Raw genomic sequence first — 24,454 nt, forward strand, 5'->3', positions numbered from 1 at the left:
CCAAACTTCGTTTACAGGGGGTATAATGAGAAGTCGTGTCTGTTAAACACAAGACGACCTTATACTTATTCAAATGAAAATAAACCTTAACATCAGCAAGGCTTGTGAAAATGTAGTTTACAGCAATTTTATGTTTCAAGTTTTATCTTATTTTACTATCAAAGACCAATCAACTGGTCAAATATCAATGCTCACTAAAAGTATCACAGATATGAACGTAAAACAAGAGTTTTCCATTGAAAATGTGTGTCTCAGGAATGACATATCAAATTGTGACAGACAGATAGACTGATGGTCAGCTAGTCAGACTGACAGACAATGGAGAAGTGATCCCTCAGAGTCCCCTTGCTATGCAGGCGACACAACTAGGCACCATTACAGCATATCTTGTACCTGATTCTGAGACTGATTTTTTTCTGAAGTGTACAGTCAAATATTTTACAGAAATATTTTGCTAGAAATAATAATATATCGTATAAGTGGAAATTTTAGCGAGATGCAAATTTAGCGATTTCTACCAAAGTCTGGTATTTTATTTTTAGCCAGAAGTAATTTTAGAATTTTAAAATGTTTACTAAAGAAGCTATTACAAATACATGTAATGAGACATTAAATTTTAGCAATATTCAATTTTAGCGATGTCAGCACCCTCTCTAATAATGCCAAAATTAAATCCTTGCTAAAAATTCTACTTATACAGTATGTTCTTCAAAGTACATTTATGCACATTAAACAAGAAGTATGACACATTTGATTTTAGATATAATATATTTTAACCAACTAGAGCTAGAGCAGTATAATCCAAGTGTTGTCCACAGATAGATGGACAAACAAACAGGGTGATTCTTATACCCCCCTTCCAAAAACTTTGATATCAAAATCTTAAACTTAGTAAGAAAATGTTTTTTAGTTCACTGCTTTAAGAGCCATATCAGAAATCTGATTCAAATTGTTCATGTTCCCATCAGCTGTCAAGTCATTTTCTTCACTTCAGTGTTAGACCTCTGCCTTTTCACCAATGGCATCAAGATACATAATCAAGGTCTTCCTTCTATGTAATGGACTATATTCATGCTCCTGAGAATCCTGGCATTCAGATGACTTTCACAAGGTGTTTGGAAAAGTTGTCGTCTGAAGTTGATTCCACCTACAAAAGAAAGATACAAAATAAATCCAACTAACAACTTCATTTAAAACAAGTTCATTTTGACACAAATGTTACTCATGCTGAGACAGTGTTTCACAGCCCTGAACCAAAGTCACACCTTCAATGTCAAGGTCAAGGTAAAATTTGATGGAGTTTTCAGGTCTGTATTTCTATATGCCTCATGGAACAGCTTCATACTTGGCATACAATGCTCCTAATGATATGGTGGTGTGCCATGACCCTAACTCAATGTCAAACTTCAATGCTAAGGTCACAGTAGACTTCAATGACATTGTCTTATCTGAAATGCATTTCATACCTGCCTCAAAAGCACAGCTTACATGACACAAATGTGCCTCATGATATCAGTCTTTAACAACCTTTGACAGAAGACCAGGTGAGCAATATGGGCCCATTTAATGCTTCTTGTCTGGGTTTAAAAGATGAAGTTCATAGGTCAAATGGATTTAAGTTATTGAGTCACATTCACAATCGTTTCAAGTTTGAAGTTTCCAGGACATATAGCATTTGAGTTATCTCTCGACAAAGAAATGGATGAACAAAGTGATTACTGGTACTCTTTGAGGCTGGGCTCTTATGAACAAGCTGATGGTCAAAGTAGTTCTAAACAATTCAGTACATGTAAAAAAATTCAGTACAAACCTCTATTTGTTCCATATGCTTTGAATCTGGTTGTACTTCATGGTTATTTGGTAGTTCACATAGCAACTCATCATCATCATGATTCTCCTGAAAGTATTTCATATCTGTTTACTAGGGCTGTGTATTGAGCCAAAAATTTCGATACGATACGATACAATATTTTTTAAAGCGATATGCGATATATTGGATTCTGAAACAAGTCCATCAGAAAAGGCTTCTAAATCATTTTAATACATACTTTTCATAACAAATAAGTGTTTTATTACCCATTTTTAAGTTCTTGTCTCATTGCCTTTAAAAATAACATTTAAATTAAAACTTTTGATGACAGTAAAATAAACATGTTCAAATAAATTTCTCTTTAGATAATTATATAAAATTTTGTAATTTATTTTAAATAATAAAAACTGTGTTATTTCCTTAGAATTTATATAATTATTGAAGTTTTTAATTCAAAAAAGTAAAATATAGTCCTTGGTGATTGAAATTCCTATCTTTTAAACAGAATTTGAAGAAAAAATGTCAGTCCGTTACGTATTGGAAGTTACTTTCCGATACGATATTTTTCTTGAATATCGATACGTATCGATATATCGATATATTGATACAGCCCTACTGTTTACAAATTTACATGACCCTACTGCATATAGGTGCTAATTCTTTATAATAAACAAGCTGATGCTAAAAGTAATTTAATGCAAGATAAGTTTGTGAAACAGTATGCCCCCAGCATCAACAAATATAGAAAAGCTAGTTTTAGCAAAAAGATCAAGATCTAAAGGTTACTAACGTTGGTGTAATTTAAAAGAACTTAATTAGTGGATTATGTATACAAAATATGATCTCACAGTTCAAAAGTCATGGTAAAGGTTAAAGCTGACAACAGATAGACAGAAAGGACCAAAAAAAAAATATGTTCATGCTCTTTGGGCATAATAATTCAGTACATGTAAAAATTTCAATACAAACCTTTATTTGTTCCACATTAATTGGATCTGCTTGAACTTCATGGTTATTTGTTAGTTCACATTGCAACTGATTATCATCATGATTCTCCTGAAAATATTTTAGACCTGTTTACAAACTTACTTGAGCCTATAGCATATAGTGACTGGGATATGATATAAGACATTAAACTGGACAAAGGGGATACTCCAATTTAGTCTCACATTTTCAGAATTATCGTATTCAGAAATTGTGCCCAACATGATCAAGGACTTAGGAGGAATAGCACCCTACCCACGCCTTACTTTTTTGGGAAGTCAAAATTTCCTGTAGTTAAAGTTCATAAATCCTGGTTCCCCTCCCCTCCACTTTAAGGGTCAGGAGCAAAATTTTGAAACCAGAGTTGAGTCTGTTATCCTAGTTTCCCTTCCCCTTTTCAAATCAATATTAGCAACCTCAAGTTTTGTCATCTTGTTTTAGTGTAGCTGCAGAACTGTAGCTCTCCAAAAAAATATATATTGATAGACCTGAGATAATGAGGTATAGCGGGTATGGCTATGAATTTTTTATGAAATATTGTTTGAAATATTACTTATCAAAAGAACACTAATATGCAGACATACACGATTGAAAATCTACCAATTTGACCTTATCAGTGATTGATGAATATGCTCTAAATAATAAAGTCTGAAATATTTGGCATTTTTCAGTTTTTTTTTTTTAATATTTTCTGTGCCAGGAAAACGTCAGAACCAGCGCCATTACGAAAACTGGAAATTTCGCTATTTCAAGTCAGAGTTGATTTATACCTGGGAACCGCATTAATTGCCGTTGTTACAATTTATCAATGACACAATGCTTTTAGTACTTGAAAATAACAATGAAAAGAAAATAATCACTCATCATTTTGATACTGGACTTGTTTTTTTTTTTTTTAATTTGTAAACGCACGAAATGAAAACAAATCTCGACAGTCAGAGAAAATGTTTCCATCGGATCATGGATCATATATTTACAAACAAACCATAAAAACTATATTGGTAAGTACTAGAGGCATTGTACTATTGATAAATTGTGAGTTTGACAAAGTAATTGCAAGTATCGAAAATACACCCGAGAATGCCGCCTCTGCTTGGAATTCCCAGTTTTCGTAAAGGCACCGGTTATGGAGTTTTCCTCGCAAGTAAAATATAGAAATAGTTAAAAAGCCAGGAAAACGTCAGATATTTTGGACTATAAATAGTACTTTTCAGTCACCTACAAACTCTTGATGCTGTCATGTCCTCTGTAACCGCACAAGACCTGCTTTATACATCTTTACATGGTGTTTTTCTTCTCCGACTTCTGCTGCAAAAGCAACTTTCTGTTCTTTATCAGCAGGAGAGTTCCACAAAAGGGAGATAATCGTTCACGCGTTTTCATATTTGTGGTACATTCTAAATCGAATTATTTGCTATAGAGTACCCAACTACCATTTTTTATTATTGGATTTATAACTTCAAAGCTCGTAGTTTCTATTGCATGTATGATTATGATAGAGTTTGGTTGCGTTTTCGTGTAAAATATTTATAAAAATCATGTTGATTTTACAGCATTTGGTAGAAGCAAAGCAAAGTAGGCCCCAATGCTTTAAAATAAACATGGGGAAAATTAAATCTCCCATTTATATTGAAATTAAGAAAAACATAGTTTGATTCTGTAATTAATTTTGACAGGGTTATCAATAATCAAATTTCACACTTTTCAAGCATTAAAATCACCGTTGCTATGGTAACAAGGAAGATGTGACCCAAATAACTCATGTTTGAAAGGACATTCATCTATACTTCCATGCACCCAAATATTTAAGCAAAATATTTTTTTTCACATTCCACTCACTTTATATACAATACTCAATGGTTACTGACACGGCCTCTTAAAGATATCCATTGAATGTGTTGATGTTGTAGTTTTATTAGAAATTAGCAACTGAGTTCTAATCCTAAATATGGGTTCAGCACAGATGGTGTAAAAAGGATGATTTTAGCAAGATTGCCATGAACAAATTAGACCTTTATATCAGTAATTTTGTATCCCGTTACCATTGTAACAGAGAGTGTCCAGAAAAAAATATGCCATGCATACAAGTTTTACCTTCGGAAGATACTACATGTATATGCCAAGTTTGAAGAAAATCTGGGACTATGCGTGCCAGACCCTTTCAGAATTACTTTGGTGATTACAGAGAATTGCTCTTTAGGAGTGATAGGTAGTTGATTGACAAATGTAGAAAATGAAGAAATTCTCCCCAAAAGTGCGCAAAAAATATTACATCTTTTTTTTTCATTACGGGAACTGTAGCGTTATGTTCAAAGACAAATACCGCAGAACGGATGTTTTCTACAGTTTTTGCGATTTAACTCCTAAAAGGAAGCAAATTAATTTTTGCGTTTTCAATTTTGCGGTTGCGCTATACTGCAAAAAATTATTTACGGGGTACAGTGCAGGATCATCAAGCTCTAAGAATTTATTTCGTTTTGTAAATTCAGTCAGGCACATGAATAAAAGATGCATAAGAACAGGTATTACGCTTTTAATCTTGATTCAACTACTAGCTTTTAGTTACTATTTGTAAAATTATGCCTAGTCCTAAATAAAATAATTATTGTTAACGTTGTAACAAAACTAGTCCACTCAAACAACAATTTAAATCTTCATCCCTACAGACGTAATGTTATATGATCTATCAAAATAAATTAAATAAACATATAGATAATGATAATCAATGCCTCCAAGACCTAAAACGAAATAAATGTACACTTAGAATTAATCGCTATCAAAATTAAAACGGGATTTTCATCCTTGCTAAAACAAACAATTGCATAATCAACCACCCCAAAAATCACACGTGTCACGTGCATTGAGGCGTTACTAATACTGTCAGTCGTCTGATTTGAATGAAATTCATGAGACAATCAAGCCATATTGAATACACAAGCATTCATTTTAATTTCAGTCTCAAGTCGATTCACAGGATTGAAAAGTAGAAAATTAGAAAGAAAATCTGACATATTTGTATGTAGCTTTCGGATTTTCGAAGTCACTTTAATTTTCTCGCTAACGTGACATGTCTATGCATGAGTCTGCAGACGCACCATTTCTTATACTTGCATGTATAAAACACCTGAAGTCATATCAAAAATATTTTGCGAAAGTAATTTTTGCTGATACGTTCTTTACGCAAAATTCCACAAAAATGGGACAACCGCAGAAAATACTCCTTATACAGTATATAAAACTATAAAGCTACAGATCTGCAGCTACTCCTTCTTATGATCGGAGGAAAAGGGACATGCTGTCGTTAATTCAGTGTATAAATAATGGAATAACAATAAGTATGAAAAACGCATTTGACTCAATGATAAATTGTATTTGCTGACAAGGTCATTGTATCGACCATAGAACTTTAAAAAATAAAGACTTTCTTAAAGACTGCTGATATTCTTGTTCCATCGCCTTATTTGTCAATACATAACGTCGTTTTAAAAATTCTCCATAAGCATCATCTTAAGTACCGAATCAACAGAATGAAGATATATTGCTGTTTAAGTAAGGGAAGTTGACGATTAAATAGGAACAAAGCAAACAATTCAAGGACCTCCGAAACATCACAGATGGTATTATAGTAAACATGGTAATATCTAGGTGTATAAATCCTATATAAGAAATAAAGTGTTCCAAGGAACGCCTGCTTTTAGCTTCTTTTAAACATTAACTAAATCTAAGAGTGGTCAGCTTTTTATATGCTACAAGCATATTACACATAAACACCCGTTATATAAATCTGTATTTTTACTGAATATCATACAGTTTCAAAGAACACTATTATGAGTCCATGAACATGTATAAATGTTAATTATCAACACCGGCCACTACATGTAAAAAGTATTATGTTCAATTTATTTATCTGGGGTATTGTTTGTAAAGTAGGTCAAAGGTGAATGTAAATGGTCACTAGGTTGGAAACCATGACAATTTACAAATAGCAAAGTCCCAAGCAATAAATGTACAAATATAATGTACATATCCCTTGCAGTTCATGAGATACAATGTGTGCCAGACGGACTTACATACAGCTAGACAGGCAGACGGACAGTCAGACAGACGCCGGGTAAAGTGATCCCTTAGTACTGCTCGAGAATCTGCTCTGCAGGTGATACAATTCGCTGAAATTCAGAAAATAGCTTACAAATTAAAATCAAAACTTTTAATTTTTTTTTTAAATTATAATTTAGAAATATAATTAGTTGTTCTGTAAATGCTTGAGATTAAATTGATGTTATTTTCAGAAAATTTGGCTCTGAACAGACAAACATGGCAATCAAATCAATACAATCCAAATAATACTCTATTTCACTCAAGTAAAGCTGTGGATGGTAAATGGACTGATTTAAGAGCTTGGGGAGGACAGTGTTCTATATCAGCTGATGGATACAGTACTTCGACCTGGTGGGTAATCCTGGACGCAATCTACAGCATTCATAATATAAGGATTCATTACAGAACAGAAAACATTATATGGGGTATGTTCATGCTGAGAAAAAAAAACAATTCAATAAAGATTTGAATTGCCATTACAAGTAAAATAAAAAAGATTTTTTCTAACAGCACGGCTTAAATATCTAGGGAGAAAATTATTTTTTTATGGAATTGCATTCAGTACTTTCGGATTTCGCGAAAGAAGGAAACTCAAGTAACTGCAAATTTAAACAAAAAAATTCATTGATCAAATATAAAAAAATAGCTCGAAATGAAATTATAAATTATAGTCATTCAGCTGATTGAGTTCTTGTGTTTTTTTTTCGGACTAAACAATTGTCTATGAAACTTGAAATATACTGTTTAATAACTTTTTATAAACAACTCAACATACTATTCACTGTTTCAGTTTAAGATATATATTTATGAATGCGGTTAAAATCTTTATATAGTAAATATTTGTATTTTAATGGACGTTTTAAAATTCCAGATGCATCTAATGGATACACGGCAAGATTTCTAGGTTTCTATGTTTACATATCAAATTCAACAGACCGTCTCGATGGTCATTTGTGTTTCCACGATACGAACTATACCAGATCAACAATACCTGCCATCGCCAATATAAGTTGTCCTGTTCATGGACAATATGTTATATATTTTAATGAGAGATTTCCAGGTGTAACATATCCAACCGAATACTCCAAATATGCATTTAATGAACTCTGTGAAGTGGAAGTCTATGGTATGAAAAGATTTATAAATTATGTTTCGTTTATTAAAACCGACGTTATTTTATCTCTTTTTTATGATCTTGCTTTTACAGGACTATTTTTCTATTTGGTGAATGTTTTCAGCATTTTTTTTTTCTTATCTTCTTTTCCTTTTAATTTTATTGCAAATGATGTGAAGAAAAAAAATAATCAACACATAATCGATCCAAAGTATACAAACATATTTTTTGCTTCAGTAAAACGAAATTTATTTTCAATACCCATATATTTTGTTTAAAGGTTGCACTGCTGGATTATACGGGCCTGATTGTTCCCTTCCCTGTCCTGACAAATGTCGTTATTGTCACATAGAGACTGGAGTGTGTTCCTGGTGTAAACCTGGGTATCAGGGATATCAATGCGAAAATGGTAGGAAATTATTATCCCTTACAGAAGTCTTTTGAGGAAAAATAGGTAAAACATGCGTTTATGTTAGTAATTTATACTGTATAACCTTAAAGAATTATGGAGTTCAAGGATTTATATTTTCCCATTTCTATAACTGGCTCGGTCTTCAAATATATAGAACAGTATTCAAGCTCGAAATTAAAGTCCATTTAATCAGTACAAAGTAGGACAAGCATAATGACCTCCAGATCCCTACAGGTGGAATCATGTGTCAAAGAGGAGTAAACATCTCCTGTCGGTCGCATTGTGCTCCTTTTCATCATCGAATTGCTGATTTTAAAGGAATCTCTTTATATACTTGTCTCATCAACTTATTTCAAGATCAATTAACCTCCTTTTAGACATTTCGATCAGTAAAGCATGCTCTTGTAAATCCAATCAACTAAGCGATACAAGCCCTATATGCAGGCAAGAAGGGTATACTGATGCAAAAGTAAGGGGGAATTGACAAATGAAAAGTAAACGTTATCAAGTTTATCAGAAAGCTTGATTGTTGGATTACAATAAATGTATTTTTCTACTAGAATATCTAAATTTGATAGATGTATCGGACTCGGTGGTATTTTTTCAAGCTCTCTGGGAAATATCGTGTCGAAATACGAATAGAAATAATTATTGTTAATTTAAAATAAGCGGTTGATATATCTAAATGTCGATTTGAAGGCCACGGAAAGTATACATCCACATATCAATTTCTGTGTGTTTTACTACAATATTTAGAGCTTTTGTTTGAAAAACTAATCTAGTGACAAATTAATCAATATATCCATTCTACAGTTTCTTGCAACGACATTCGTTTCTATTTCAGAATGCAACGGTGGCAGACATGGTCAGGATTGTGGATTAAAATGTGGAGCGTGTCTGGGATATAAACAATGTCACCATATCAATGCTTCATGTCCTGAAGGCTGTGATGCTGGGTATGAAGGAACATATTGTGACAAAGGTATTTTATACAATATTTTCAAAATGTTGTATGGGTTTTTGTTTTATTGTTTTGATTTTTTTTTTCAAATTGTGTCTAAAGAAATATAAAAAAAAAATGTGCGAGTATTTTACTCGTTAATGTGCAAGAAACTATTAGTCAGAATGTAAGAAAACAATATTTCAATTTGAAAGAAAGTTACATACTAATATATAAAAAAAATATATGCTAACAAGTCTTGGAAACTTACAGAGTGTTCAAAGGGAAAGTTTGGAAATAATTGTGAACGGAATTGCAATGAAAACTGTAAGGATTCCTTAAAATGCAACAGAACAACAGGAGAGTGTGAAAGCGGATGTCAACCAGGCTGGAAGGGACTTCACTGTACAAACGGTATTGTGATGTTCATGAATTAAATAAATATCATCATCTAATAAAGGGGATATTAAGCATTTCACTAGAGGGTAAAATACAAATAAACGCTACGTCACTGTCTTTGAAGTTTAGCTTATGTATTTGAATAGCAAGCAAAGCAGCAATTTGTCAGTATTTATAAGACCCAATGAAAGCTATTGTACGTAATTATCAGTATTTGTAAGAAAAAAATAGGATCATCAACATCAGTAATAATAACAGTAAATTCACTAATTTACCGGCAAAACCAACGCACTATTACATGTTGTAAATATTAAATATCATCAATAAAATTTCTAATTCTCATCACTTCATCATATAAAACATATTGCATATTGTACAATGAATACATTTTGTTTTACAAGATTTATTCTGTTTAATTAAATTATATCAGAATGTGACGGTGGAGTTTATGGTAAGGATTGTAGCATACCATGTGGTCACTGCCTGAAGTCAGCTCAATGTCAACCACTGAATGGATCTTGTTTAAATGGATGTGACGCAGGTTATCAAGGATCTTTTTGCAACGAAAGTAAATAGAATTTGAAGATATATATTTTTAGAATTACTGAATATTCTTACAAAATTCTTAACACTTTATAAAATCAATACATGTTATCACATATGAAATTACTGAGACGGAATTTGCCGACGTTGTCTAAAATTTGTTTTGGCTTAAATATGAAGAACCATTTTATGTTTGACAAAAAATGTTTAAATTATTTCTAAAGGTTCTTATGGCATTTTTAGCGTGCAACCATGGCTGGTATGGCTCAGAATGTCAAGAACAGTGTGGTTACTGTAAAGGTTACAAACCTTGCCATCATGTGACCGGATCCTGTTTTGATTTATGTGAACCTGGATATTCCGGAAATAAATGCACAGAGAATGTCTTTACACAACTCCTAGCCAACCAAAGGGAGATGATAGATTATCTGAGGGGATTTATGTCTTCTAAAACACGCAATAATGAGTTAAAAGAAAATGACACATCGCCAATGGAGGACTGATGAATATGAACAATATGAACAAAAATATGAACAAAGTTTTAAAAAAATACTTTTTTCGTCTAAGATATACAAGATTTTGTTTTTGAAATAAATACTGTCTTCTTGATTGGAAATAAAAAAAAAATCATTGCCTCATCGTCACAAAATACAACCCATTCAGTCTTTCATATACTGACTGAAGTGTTACATATTCATTGTTAGTCCAATCTTTTAACATATTTAAGTTTTTAATTTTTCCTTTTTGCTTGATTTACAAAGAATTTAAACAATAATAGTTTGTTTACTTATATTAGAAAAAGGTAGACATAATATATCATTATACCTATATTGAAAACATTTAAATCAAATTTGCTTTCAAGAAGGCTTTAATTCTTAATAATGGCTCAAAAAAGTACTCTTTACAGTAAGAATGTCTTAGGAATCCATGCATCCTCGGTATATATTTCTCTCTTGAATAAGTATCATTTCATACATACTTCATCATAAAAGGATTTTTTAAGAGGTAATAGCGCTCAAAAATTAACATGGCCGGTCAATATATATATATATATATATATATATATATATATATATATATATATATATATATATATATATATATATATATATATATATATAACTATTCGGTTGGAAACAATTGTACAAATAATTCAGAGATCTACATGCTAAGCCTCAGTTTAATTAGTAATCTAAGTAAGGATCGTGAGTAGAGAATATACTATGGAGAAAGATCCACATGCTAGTCTAACAACAATGACATCATATGAACGCATATATCTATTTAAAAATTTTCTCTATTTCCTCTTTACTATTTCATTTATTACCCATTAAATTTAAGCTTGAAAATGATTACATGTCAACAAGATCATATGATCAAATATATTCATTGTAACAGTATATATACCTTTGTCACTATTAACATATTCTGAAATGCATGGTGATCAGTTTTTATTTTTCTAAAAAAAAAAATGAAATAACCTCATTCAAAACAATTAAAGTGTTGTCTTTGCAAAGTAAATGAATTTAATCGATGCTCCAAAATAAAGTGATTCTCGATCTTTCGAAGTTCAGGAGACTGCAAGAAAAGTTTGAGATCGACGGGTTTGAGAAATAGAAGTTCGAGAGATGAGGAGTAAATTTGTTAGATATGTAGAGGATAAAAACGGGGCCAGAGGTTCACTTCAAGAGATAGAGAACTTCTAGAGATCGGAGTACGAGTGACCTGTAATTTCTTTCCTAGTTTAGTATTAGTATATATATTATGATGTTTCGTGCAACAGGTAACGATGTCCTGAATATCTATCAAGTTCATGTTAAAACAAATATAACTTTTTTTTATAAATTCCAAAAAGTAGCCTTAATAAATAACAACATCCACTTTAAAGCACAGTCTGTATGGAACACATTGGCATTAAACACGAATTTGATCTCTCTGTAAAAATTGAATGTGACTTTAAGTGTTTACATATTTTATCCTCTCAAAATCTCTGTAGAGGATAAAGCCCTTTCTCTAAGTCAATCCATAATAGTATCTTCAAAGAAAATCAAATAAACATCACATTTTTTTTCCTCGGTCGACATGCTTTTCTTGAAATCCAGATATACGGTAATTTTGTATATATCAAACATCTCTTTAAAAGGTGTTCCGTTGGAAAGTTTGCTAATAACTGTAACTTTTAAGGAAATTGTAACGACAAATGCGGTCAACCGTTAGAGGACAAGCGGAGAATGCTGGAGCGGATGTCAGCTGGATTGGACATTCAAATAATTTTACAAAGCATTCCCTTGACTGCGTACATGTAACAATACATTAAATCATTAATTCTGATAATGAACATAATGCATATAGAATATTGCTGAATAATTATATACATTTCGATGCAATTATTGCTATACAATTATAAATCAATCACCTATTCATGGAACAAGGCTTTAACCAAATATGTAGGTTGCGTGAATAAGTTTCGGGTATACTACATATCAATTGTAAATAATAATTCATGTACGAGGGTCATTCAAAAAGTTCGTAGACTTTTGTTCTAACTTTTTTATTTAAGTCATATTAAATCCAAATTTGGTACAAATATTTTAACAACAGATTCAAATAATTTGAGTAATAAAATTGAATGAATCATCATATATATTAAAATTACCAAGGATTTAGAACAGCAAAAATAGGGCCACGGAGCACCGTCAAAATTGAGTATTTTTCCAATTTTCACTTCATAGTATTTATAGCTATACCTCTAATAAATGGAACTGAAACGAAATAAAATTTACATGTTTAAATAAAGTACTGTTGCATGAATTAAAATGAAATCAGGTTATGTAATATTTAATATTCCATTTAAAAGATATCAGCTTCTAAATACATAAGGACTTGATTGAAAAAAGCAAAAAACCATGACGTTGGAGGACGTCACGGAGCAGCAAGAAGCAATAAAAATAGACTTTACATTCAGGAAACTTCTTCTACAAGCTTATAAATCCTTTTAAACCAGGATTTGTATGAAAAATTATCTGTGTATTTATATTGAATTAAAAAATACAATCTTTGAGTGGTAGCGAGTTTGAATTAGACGATGGATTGTCTGTAAAGAAACAGGTTAAAGATAAAAATATTGTCAAAAGAGTTACGAAGTCATTGAACGTGATGTGTGCTTCAGTGTTGCAGAAATAATAGAGCTGCATAGTAATTTAAAGAATTTGAAAACAATAACATTCTAATTCAAGCTCTACTTGTACAATTGTTAGCAAACTAGTTGTTAAGTGTTGTGGATATGTGTTTTGAATGGGGAAGACACTACAGACTGTGTTTGAAATAAAAAAAAATGAGTTTACTTTTGACAAACTTTTTCAGCGTTGTTGTTGATGTTACAATATTGGTTAACCGTGCTCCGTGGTAACTAAACATGTTGCTTTAAATTTTTGCTAACACGAGTTCTATTTAATCAAATGGAATGAAACTTCACACTTCGACAAAATAAATGTTTATGTTTACGAAAATGTATTGATCTATAATATTGTAATAATCATATGACGATGCGAAGCATTGTCTACGTATTTTTTGAATGACCCTCGTATATAACTTAAAAAAAAATAAGTCACATAAAATAAAATGAAAAATGATATTTTTGAATTACTAAGAAAAAATGTTAAAAGTTCACATTTGCTTGTATCTTTTTTTAGATGAACTTGTTTAAGGGAAAATGTGTTCAATTCTGAATGAATTTTATTTCGGGGTCCGAGGTCATAACTCGACCGAATAACAGAACGAAATGATAATTGATCTACATATCTCTGTCACGGTGCAACATCTTTTTGGAATATTTCTAAGTTAATTGGATGAAAAAATGTAAAATGATAAAAAATACAAGTCAATTCGGGTTTCACAGGATCTTACATGTACATGAGGAACAAAAATTTCATTTCCGAGAGAAAATTTTATTAACAAAAAATGCTGTTTAGTTCTTAGTAGAAACCTGATGCTCAAATCCATTGAATTTATCAAAAAATGATAGAAAATGCATACAAGTAACTTAAATATGGCATAATTTACACAGAAATAATCATTTACAATGAAATGAAACTGTTTTTTCCTTTTAGGAAGCTTACTTTCTAATGACAAAAAAGAACGTTCAGCAAAATCGGTAAAAATATATGAAGTTAATCCTGTGGTCCTTCAATCGGTGTATTAGGAAAAACCTTAAGTTTATACTTGTAAAACATCGGGAAAATTCATCCTTGTATATACATTTCAGAGTGTCCGGCGGGGAAATTCGGATATAACTGTGATGAGGATTGTAATGAAAACTGCGGGGTACCTAACAGATGTAACGGAATGACGGGGGTCTGTGAAGGAGGTTGTCAGATGGAATTTGAAGGACCCCGGTGCCGTAAAAGTAAGAACTATCTTGCATTTCCGATGCAACTTTCTTAACAATGGCTTGAGATAAAACCTGCAACTATCAGGTACATGTATGATAGACCTAAGTATATAGATATGCGTAAGGTATTTCATTTTTTATCGGAATTGCCGCACGTCTGCGCTCGCCATGGCTCGAAAAAGTCAGATTGCGAATTTCAAAATTACTAACAGAAAACAATGCAGTTATGTGTTTTACTCATGTATATCCTGAGCAATATCCTGAGCAATTCTTTGAAAATTAATATCAAGTATAAGAAAATAGATTTAGTTAGTAGACATTGGATAATACTATGTGAAAGCTATGGGATAGTACCTTTAAAAAAATTCGCTATGTTTTGACGTTATTTTACCGTTAAGTGTGCTTTGCGGGTACAAAATATGTTATATTCCAAATAATGTAAATTGATTTCTGTTTAAACGAATGGAATGAAACTTCACACATCATCAAAACAAATATTTTCATAATTTTTTGCTTATATTAAATTTTTATTGAGTAATATTACTGAGATTACCATCGATCAGGAACTTTTCAAACAACCCTCGTAAATGTATTTGTGTGTTCAGAATATATCAATTCAAAGTTATAACAATAGAGTGTCTGTTTGATTAAATCTATTAATACTACGTGTCTGAATTTATATATTGCAGTTCTCATGAGAGAAGATGACTGGCAAACAAGATTTCATGGAACTCTTGGCGCTTTCGCTGTTTCTGTAACAGCTAATGTAATCTTTGTTGCGTATTTGTGTCTTAAATCGTAAGTAAAATTGCTTGGTATTTTTTTTTTATTTTCTGTTTTAATGTGCTAAATTCTTTGCATTGTACAACTATTTAAGTCTAAAAATAATGATAAAGAACCCGCGAGTTATTCTTTCTGTCAAGTTTGATGATAATCGTGAAGATCGTTTTTATTTTCTACTAAATCGTGATTTAATCCCATTGTACCGCGTATTTATCATATCCATCGTGCCTGTGACCTCTTCAATCATGTTTCACGTAAGGAAATAACCTTGCAGTACGATTTATAGTTTTGGAATTGATTAGACCTTTTTCATCTTTAAAGGAGAAGAAAGAAGAGATTACAGAAATCAATGAAGAAATCATCCAACCCTACGCAAAATATTTCAACGCACGTTTATGACGATTTTAATCAGAATGTCCATGGTGAATATCTGGAGCTGGATAAACCCGCAACATTATGACGTCATTTAACAACTGAGGATAAGGTCCAGTAAAGTGAATTTGAATTACTTTACATATATGAAGCATTTAAAAAATTGACCCAGTCCTGGTACATTTTACTCTTGCAGACTTCGAATAGAAATAAAATTTTACAGAAACGTATTTCTTAAGAGGCCGTGTCAGTAACCATTGAGTATTGTATATAAAGTGAGTGGAATGTGAAAAAAAATATTTTGCTTTAATATTTGGGTGCATGGAAGTACAGATGAATGTCCTTTCAAACATGAGTTATTTGGGTCACATCTTCCTTGTTACCATAGCAACGGTGATTTTAATGCTTGAAAAGTGTGAAATTTGATTATTGATAACCCTGTCAAAATTAATTACAGAATCAAACTATGTTTTTCTTAATTTCTATATACATGGGAGATTTAATTTTTCCCATGTTTATTTTAAAGCATTTGGGGCCTACTTTGCTTTGTTTCTACCAAATGCTGTAAAATCAACATGATTTTTATAAATATTTTACACGAAAACGCAACCAAACTCTATCATAACCATACATGCAATAGAAACTACGAGCTTTGAAGTTATAAATCCAATAATAAAAAATGGTAGTTGGGTACTCTATAGCAAATAATTTGATTTAGAATGTATTACAAATATGAAAACGCGTGAACGATTACCTCCCTTTTGTGGAACTCTCCTGCTGATAAAGAACAGAAAGTTGCTGTTGCAGCAGAAGTCGGAGAAGAAAAACACCATGTAAAGATGTATAAAGCAGGTCTTGTGCGGTTACAGAGGACATAACAGCATCAAGAGTTTGTAGGTGACTGAAAAGTACTATTTATAGTCCGAAATATCTGACGTTTTCCTGGCTTTTTAACTATTTCTATATTTTACGTGCGAGGAAAACGCCAGAACCGGCGCCTTTACGAAAACTGGGAATTCCAAGCAGCGGCATTCTCGGGTGTATTTTCAATACTTGCAATTACTTGTCAAACTCACAATTTATCAACAGTACAATGCCTCTAGTACTTACCAATATAGTTTTTATGGTTTGTTTGTAAATATATGATCCGTTGGAAACATTTTCTCTGACTGTCGAGATTTGTTTAACTTTCATTTCGTGCGTTTTCAAATTAAAAAAAATATACAAGTCCTGTATCGAAATGATGAGTGATTATTTTCTTTTCATTAATATTGTCAAGTACTAAAAGCATTGTGCCATTGATAAATTGTGACAACGGCATTTAATGCAGTTCCCAAGTATGGGAAATCAACTCTGACTGGAAATGGCGAAATTTCCAGTTTTCGTAATGGCGCTGGTTCTGACGTTTTCCTGGCACAGAAAATATTTAAAAAAAACAACTGGAAAATGCCAGATATTTCAGACTTTATTATTTAGAGCATATTCATCAATCACTGATAAGGTCAAATTGGTAGATTTCCACTCATGTATGTCTGCGTATTAGTGTTCTTTTGATAAGTAATATTTCAAACATTTCTTAAAATTCATAGCCATACCCGCTATACCTCATTATCTCAGGTCTATCAATATATATTTTTTCGGAGAGCTACAGTTCTGCAGCTACACTAAAACAAGATGACAAAACTTGAGGTTGCTAATATTGATTTGAAAAGGGGAAGGGAAACTAGGATAACAGACTCAACTCTAGTTTCAAAATTTGCTCCTGACCCTTAAAGTGGAGGGGAGGGGAACCAGGATTTATAAATTTTAACTACAGGAAATTTTGACTTCCCAAAAAAGTAAGGAGTGGGTGGGGTGCTATTCCTCCTAAGCCCTTGATCAGGTTGGGCACAATTTCCGAATACGATAATTCTGAAAATGTGAGAGTAAATATGTAATATCGCGATTACCTCGCAGTTATCTAACTTACTACCACTCTTTTGGGGGGGAGTCGAGAAAGCTTGAATCTCACGAGATTACAGGGGCACAATGGCATTGTTTACAGTAGTGACAATCGAATGATTTGAACAATTTTATGCCGAAAGTACAATGTATTGCCAAGAATTGAATTCCAAATACAGTATAATTTGTCCAATCCGGCTACGGCCGGTTCCATAAAATTTGGCCGGATTAGACAGAATCCGGAGTGCAGGAAAAATGCAGGAAAATATAAAATTCGAAAATTTTCGTTGTTTATTTACAAGTACATCATATACATATTATAAATAAAATTAAATGATGAAATCAATTACTATTTTGGAGTGTAGAAATTATAAGATAGTCTCACATGACGTACTGTATTTTCTTATTTGTTCACGAAGTTTGAAAGTCGGGTGAAATGTTACCTCAATAAAAATATACAGGCGTGCATAATATAGGCCTACTATGTATCAAGCGGACCGGGTTTCGCTTGTCAAAGACCTCATTCAATGTATTAACAGTAAAGCACAATTATTTACGATGTGCTAATTATTAGATTGAACTTTTAATTTTATGTAAAAAATTACGTCTTCCTCAACAGTGTTATGGCGCCATTTTGAAATGCGTTCGATTTTTGATCCCGATTTATATTTTGATTTGTAAATCGCGCGTACATATATTTTTGTGTTTATGTTATAATGTGGTAAAAGGAGTTAGTTTTTTTTAATTGTAATTTAATCATATAATATATTTTTCAAGTGGACTGTGTCACCGCCGCATTTCACCGAGTTCGTCTTATGGCACTAATAATCATGCTAAAGTAAACACAGATTATGACATTCCCCACGAAAGGTGTTAATTGCTTTGAAGTAACTCAGGTGTGGCCGGTTTAGAGGGAATAATTACCGTTAATTATGATCAGTTGGGACCAGTATGGCCGTTCGGAATACAGAATAGACAGTATCCGGACTACACAGAATTTTTTGTTAAAAAACAACACAGAATTTGTTAAAGAAGTGCATGGGACTAAAATTTACGGACGGAATGGACAAAAGTCCGGAGTACTCAGAGTCCGGATTAGACAAATTTTACTGTAGTAGATTGTCAAATAGGGAAAGTTTAGATTATTTTATCAGCTTTAAAATGCCATGATTTTCAATGAAAATTTAATGAGAAGAGCCCGCTTAGTTAAAAATATCGTAAAAAATGTAACATTGAAGGATTAGCTCCTCTCAAAAATTAATTAGGCTGGTTCAGCAATTGTTAAGGACGGTATTCCACCAGGATTTTTTTACTTATCTGTCCTCAAAAATTCTACAATGATCGATCTTGCATTGTATTCAATAGCACATTTGTCCCAAGCCAACAGACGTTCCCTACCTCCATCGCGAAAGAGTTCCACTAAGTTAAGTAATCGGGATATCAAGTATTGGAGTATCCCCTTTGTCCAGTTTAATGTCTTAATATATCATATCCCAGTCACTATATATGCTATAGGCTCAAGTAAGTTTGTAAACAGGTCTAAAATATTTTCAGGAGAATCATGATGATGATCAGTTGCAATGTGAACTACCAAAGAACCATGAAGTACAAGCAGATCCAATTAATGTGGAACAAATAAAGGTTTGTATTGAAATTTTTACATGTACTGAATTATTATGCCCAAAGAGCATGAACATATTTTTGTTTGTCCTTTCTGTCTATCTGTTGTCAGCTTTAACCTTTACCATAACTTTTGAACTGTGAGATCATATTTGGTATAGATAATCCACTAATTAAGTTCTTTTAGATTACACCAACATCAGTAACCTTTAGACCTTGATCTTTTTGCTAAAACTAGCTTTTCTATATTTGTTGACGCTGGGGGCATACTGTTTCACAAACTTATCTTGCTTTAAATTACTTTAAGCATCAGCTTGTTTATTATAAAGAATCAGCAACTATATGCAGTAGGGTCATGTAAATTTGTAAACAGATATGAAATACTTTCAGGAGAATCATGATGATGATGAGTTGCTATGTGAACTACCAAATGACCATGAAGTACAACCAGATTCAAAGCATATGGAACAAATAGAGGTTTGTACTGAATTTTTTACATGTACTGAATATTGTTTTGAACTACTTTGAGCATCAGCTTGTTCTTAAGAGCCCAGCCTCAAAGAGTACCAGTAATCACTTTGTTCATCCATTTCTTTGTTGAGAGATAACTCAAATGCTATATGTCCTGGAAACTTCAAACTTGAAAGGATTGTGACTCAATAACTGAAATCCATTTGACCTATGAACTTCATATTTTAAACCCAGACAAGAAGCCTAAAACGGGCCCATATTGCTCACCTGGTCTTCTGTCAAAGGTTGTTAAAGACTGATATCATGAGGCACATTTGTGTCATGTAAGCTGTGCTTTTGAGGCAGGTATGAAATGCATTTCAGATAAGACAATTTCATTGAAGTCTACTGTGACCTTAGCATTGAAGTTTGACATTGAGTTAGGGTCATGGCACACCACCTTATCATTAGGAGCATTGTATGCCAAGTATGAAGCTGTTCCATGAGGCATATAGAAATACAGACCTGAAAACTCCATCAAATTTTACCTTGACCTTGACATTGAAGGTGTGACTTTGGCTCAGGGCTGTGAAACACTGTCTCAGCATGAGTATTATTTGTGTCAAAATGAACTTGTTTTAAATGAAGTTGTTAGTTGGATTGATTTTGTATCTTTCTTTTGTAGGTGGAATCAACTTCAGACGACAACTTTTCCAAACACCTTGTGAAAGTCATCTGAATGCCAGGATTCTCAAGAGCATAAAGATAGTCCATTACATAGAAGGAAGACCTTGATTATGTATCTTGATGCCATTGGTGAAAAGGCAGAGGTCTAACACTGACTGTGAAGAAAATGACTTGACAGCTGAAGGGAACATGAACAATTTGAATCAGATTTCTGATATGGCTCTTAAAGCAGTGAACTAAAAAACATTTTCTTACTAAGTTTAAGATTTTGATATCAAAGTTTTTGGAAGGGGGATATAGGAATCACCCTGTTTGTTTGTCCATCTGTCTGTGGACAACACTTGGATTATACTGCTCTAGCTCTAGTTGGTTAAATAGGTAATATCTAAGATCAAATGTGTCATACTTCTTGTTTATTGTGCATAAATGTACTCTGAAGAACATACTGTATAAGTAGAATTTTTAGCGAGGATTTAATTTTGGCATTATTAGAGATGGTGCTGACATCGCTAAAATTGAATATTGCTAAAAATTAATGTCTTATTATTTGTAATAGCTTCTTTAGTAAACATTTTAAAATCGCTAAAATTACTTCTGGCTAAAAATAAAATACCAGACTTTGGTAGAAATCGCTAAATTTGCATCTCGCTAAAATTTCCACTTATACGATATATTATTATTTCTAGCAAAGTATTTCTGTAAAATATTTGACTGTACACTTAAGAAAAAATTCAGTCTCAGAATCAGGTACAAGATATGCTGTAATGGTGCCTAGTTGTGTCGCCTGCATAGCAAGGGGACTCCTAGGGATCACTTCTCCATTGTCTGTCAGTCTGACTAGCTGACCATCAGTCTATCTGTCTGTCACAATTTGATATGTCATTCCTAACTCCTGAGACACACATTTTCAATGGAAAACTCTTGTTTTACGTTCATATCTGTGATACTTTTAGTGAGCATTGATATTTGACCAGTTGATTGGTCTTTGATAGTAAAATAAGATAAAACTTGAAATATAAAGTTGCTGTAAACTACATTTTCACAAGCCTTGCTGATGTTAAGGTTTATTTTTATTTATTTAACCTGGTGTGTTATGACCTTCAGCAAAGTTTATTTAAGTTCAAGGTCACTGAAAGGAAAATTTCTTAATATGTGCATGGTCCATATATTGCTTATGGGTAAACTGGTTAGTTCCTATTTCACATAAAGATTCCTTATAACCTAAGGGTGTATCATTACCTTGATGCAATGTTATCTATGCAAGTTCAAGGTTATAAAAGCAACAAGTTCATAATTCATGTTTTGTACATATCTGTCTTATGGAAAAACTTGGTAAGTTCCTGTTTTACACAAAAATCGCTTATTGTTTGAGGATGTGTCATGACCTTGACCCAAGGTTCTTTGTGTAAGTTTAATGTCACTGAAAGGAAAAACTTCATAATTTGTGCCTGGTCCATATCATTCTTATTGATAAACTTGGATACTTTCTTGTTTACACAAAGATTACTTATGACATAAGGGTGTGTCATGACTTTGACCCAAGGTCAATTGTCCAAGTTCAAGGGCACAGACAGTAAAAAAATTATAATTCATGTCTGGTCCATATCTTTCTTATAGATAAACTTAGAAGGTTCCCATTTTACACAAACATTGCTTTGACCTGAGAACTTGTCATGACTTTAAACCAAGGTCATTTATGCAAGTTCAAGGTCATTGACAAAAAAAAAATCATAATTCATGTGTGATTCATACATTTAGTCTATTTTTAGGCTGCGCCTTCGTTTCATTCATAAAAAAAATTAATGAGCAATTACATTTGCACTAAAATGTTATAGCTTTTCTCTCTTCACTTCGATCCATAAAATATTCATGATTTAGAACTTCTGAAAAACCCAGCGGGGGGGGGGGGGGGGTATTTTGTCCCATTTGGACAGTTCTAGTTGTTTTTAGGTTTATAACTTGAATAATAAACATGGTACAGCAATGTAAATTAGCCAGTAGACAGCATTGGAGTTCCTTTGGGTTGAACATTGCGTCATTTTGACATATAACTTCAGCTTTTGTTATGTCATATATGGTCAAGTTTTTGCGTATTTGGTCCACATTCTGACTATATTGTATAACTATTAGACATTGTAGAGCAATGGTACTTATTATTACTTATATGATGGGGTAAGTACAACAGGGTTGACAGTTGATCAGGATGCCATGACCCAAATATTCCACTTGAGAGGCTTTAATTTCCTGGGTGTATGTTTCATGTTTTGCCGATCCTAGTCAAGTCAGTTGCTAGGGTATAAATTCCGTTGCTATGGAGATTACTTTTCCTATTGTTTTGTAAAAAAGTCGTACATTTTATGGAGTTTTTTCTAATTAAATGTACTATGTTTCTGTAGATATGGCATCTAACTGTTAAATATCTGTTGTAATATTAAAAAAAAAATGCCAAAACTTGCGAAAATCCATTGAAAGTGTTTTGAAAAAATGCAAATTTTGATTTCTGAAAAAAAAAATTGGGACATCCGACTACCAATTTTTATTTTAATATTTCATAGTATTGGGATATATCTTTAACTTTGTATGACATACAATATCTACGGTTGTTGCGTTTTTAAGTATTCAACTTTTGAAAAAACTTAATTTTCCATGGATATTCCCATCATGAAAACCTTGTCATTTTTCGGTTGCCATAGCAACCATATCAAAATTTTTGAAAATACTTACAGACATAAAGATGTTTTCTTCTGATGCATCTTTCATTATTTCAGTATAAGAAAACAAATTTAGACCTTCCAATTGTTCCCTCCTCTGCATTTAAATATGTCTAAATTTGTATTATTTTACAATGTTTCATTGAGAATTTACTATGCAAATCACATTTGTTGCCATGGAAACCAATGATGATGAATAATTTTGTAAAATTTGTCTTAAATGTGTTTTTTGTTGTTGTTCAAATATTTTAGGGTGGTTTTTGCCCAATTCAAAATTTTTGACTTTCCATGTAAATCTCGATGGTTACTGACACGGCCTCTTAAAAATCTTGTTGATTATGGGTATAACATTTTGATATTAGTTAATTTATTTTATAGGATGTGCTGTTCTAGAATTCACGATGTGTTGCTCGATGAAGTACTACATTTTTAATAAATTTTTCTATCTACATGTAACAAATGAAAATGTTACATCCTGAAAAAAGTGGCGAATACTAAAAAAATGTACATAGTTATTTCAGACTTCGTACTATTTTTCTTAAATAACATTTATACTATTTCCGCTCCAAACAAAAGTGACATTTCTCTGTGGGTTTTCAATCTCTTAGCTAATAAATGAATATATTTCAAAGTCATGTATGTTTTATTAGTACATTGAAGACCAAACTGTTGTATATCCAATAAATTCTTGAGATGGAAGAAGGGGAATTACATTTTTAGCAGAGTTACTTATGCATTGATTTGATTAAAATGGGCAAAAAAAAAACGTCACATTGGAGGATGTCACGAAGCAGCGAGTAGCAATGAAATGATGCATTGCATTCGGGAAACCTTTTTACCGTCTAAAAAAATCTGCATTAACCAGAAAAATTATGAAAATAGGTCATGTGCTGGTATCTGTATTAAATGGAAATTGCTTTTTTTTTTAGTGGGACTGGTACATATAGCTTTTTTGAATCGGACGATGGCTGGTCTGCAAAGAAGCAGGTAATAGTTAAAATTTTTTTCAAAAAAGCTAGATGGAAATTTATGAAACGTGATGAGCGCTTCTCCCTTGCGGAACTAAAAGATGTACCCAGTAGTGAAGTTGAAAAAAACTGAAAATCTAGTTGAAGCTTTTTGCACAATTATTAGCAAAGTAGGTATTAAGTGTTATGGATACGTTTTTTTGAATAGTGGAGACGGTTTAAATTGTTAATT

The 24,454-nt window shown here is 32.3% G+C and overlaps 1 protein-coding gene and 1 long non-coding RNA gene across 3 annotated transcripts; one reads left to right on the forward strand and one right to left on the reverse strand.

Annotated features, from left to right (window-relative positions):
• Positions 1–858: 858 nt before the first annotated feature.
• LOC134244397 (uncharacterized) lies at positions 859–4,136 on the reverse strand. Of its 2 annotated transcripts, none has more exons than XR_009987215.1 (4): positions 4,013–4,136; positions 2,780–2,866; positions 1,811–1,897; positions 859–1,147 (listed from the first exon to the last, which is right to left on the reverse strand). It is a non-coding gene; the product is annotated as an uncharacterized LOC134244397 (long non-coding RNA). The 2 variants fall into 2 exon arrangements; XR_009987216.1 differs by having other exon boundaries at positions 4,017–4,110.
• Positions 4,137–7,046: 2,910 nt separating this feature from the next.
• LOC134244395 (multiple epidermal growth factor-like domains protein 11) lies at positions 7,047–11,002 on the forward strand. Its single transcript, XM_062726670.1, has 7 exons — positions 7,047–7,317; positions 7,764–8,018; positions 8,287–8,415; positions 9,263–9,400; positions 9,632–9,772; positions 10,188–10,325; positions 10,544–11,002. The coding sequence occupies exons 1-7, from the start codon at positions 7,053–7,055 to the stop codon at positions 10,801–10,803; spliced, it is 1,326 nt and encodes a 441-aa protein (XP_062582654.1). The 5' UTR covers positions 7,047–7,052; the 3' UTR covers positions 10,804–11,002.
• Positions 11,003–24,454: the final 13,452 nt, after the last annotated feature.

Source organism: Saccostrea cucullata, unplaced genomic scaffold, assembly GCF_032062105.1.
Source record: "Saccostrea cucullata isolate Sc308-1 unplaced genomic scaffold, CSIRO_AGI_Scuc_v1 ctg2343, whole genome shotgun sequence".
Classification (NCBI taxonomy): Eukaryota; Metazoa; Mollusca; class Bivalvia; order Ostreida; family Ostreidae; genus Saccostrea; species Saccostrea cuccullata.

Coding starts and splice junctions, on each gene's coding strand:
- LOC134244395 (XM_062726670.1), top strand. CDS start 7,053: ATGCTTGAGATTAAATTGATGTTATTTTCAGAAAATTTGGCTCTGAAC. Junction 8,019..8,286: donor CTGTGAAGTGGAAGTCTATG/GTATGAAAAGAT, acceptor TTTTGTTTAAAG/GTTGCACTGCTGGATTATAC. Junction 8,416..9,262: donor GGGATATCAATGCGAAAATG/GTAGGAAATTAT, acceptor TTTCTATTTCAG/AATGCAACGGTGGCAGACAT.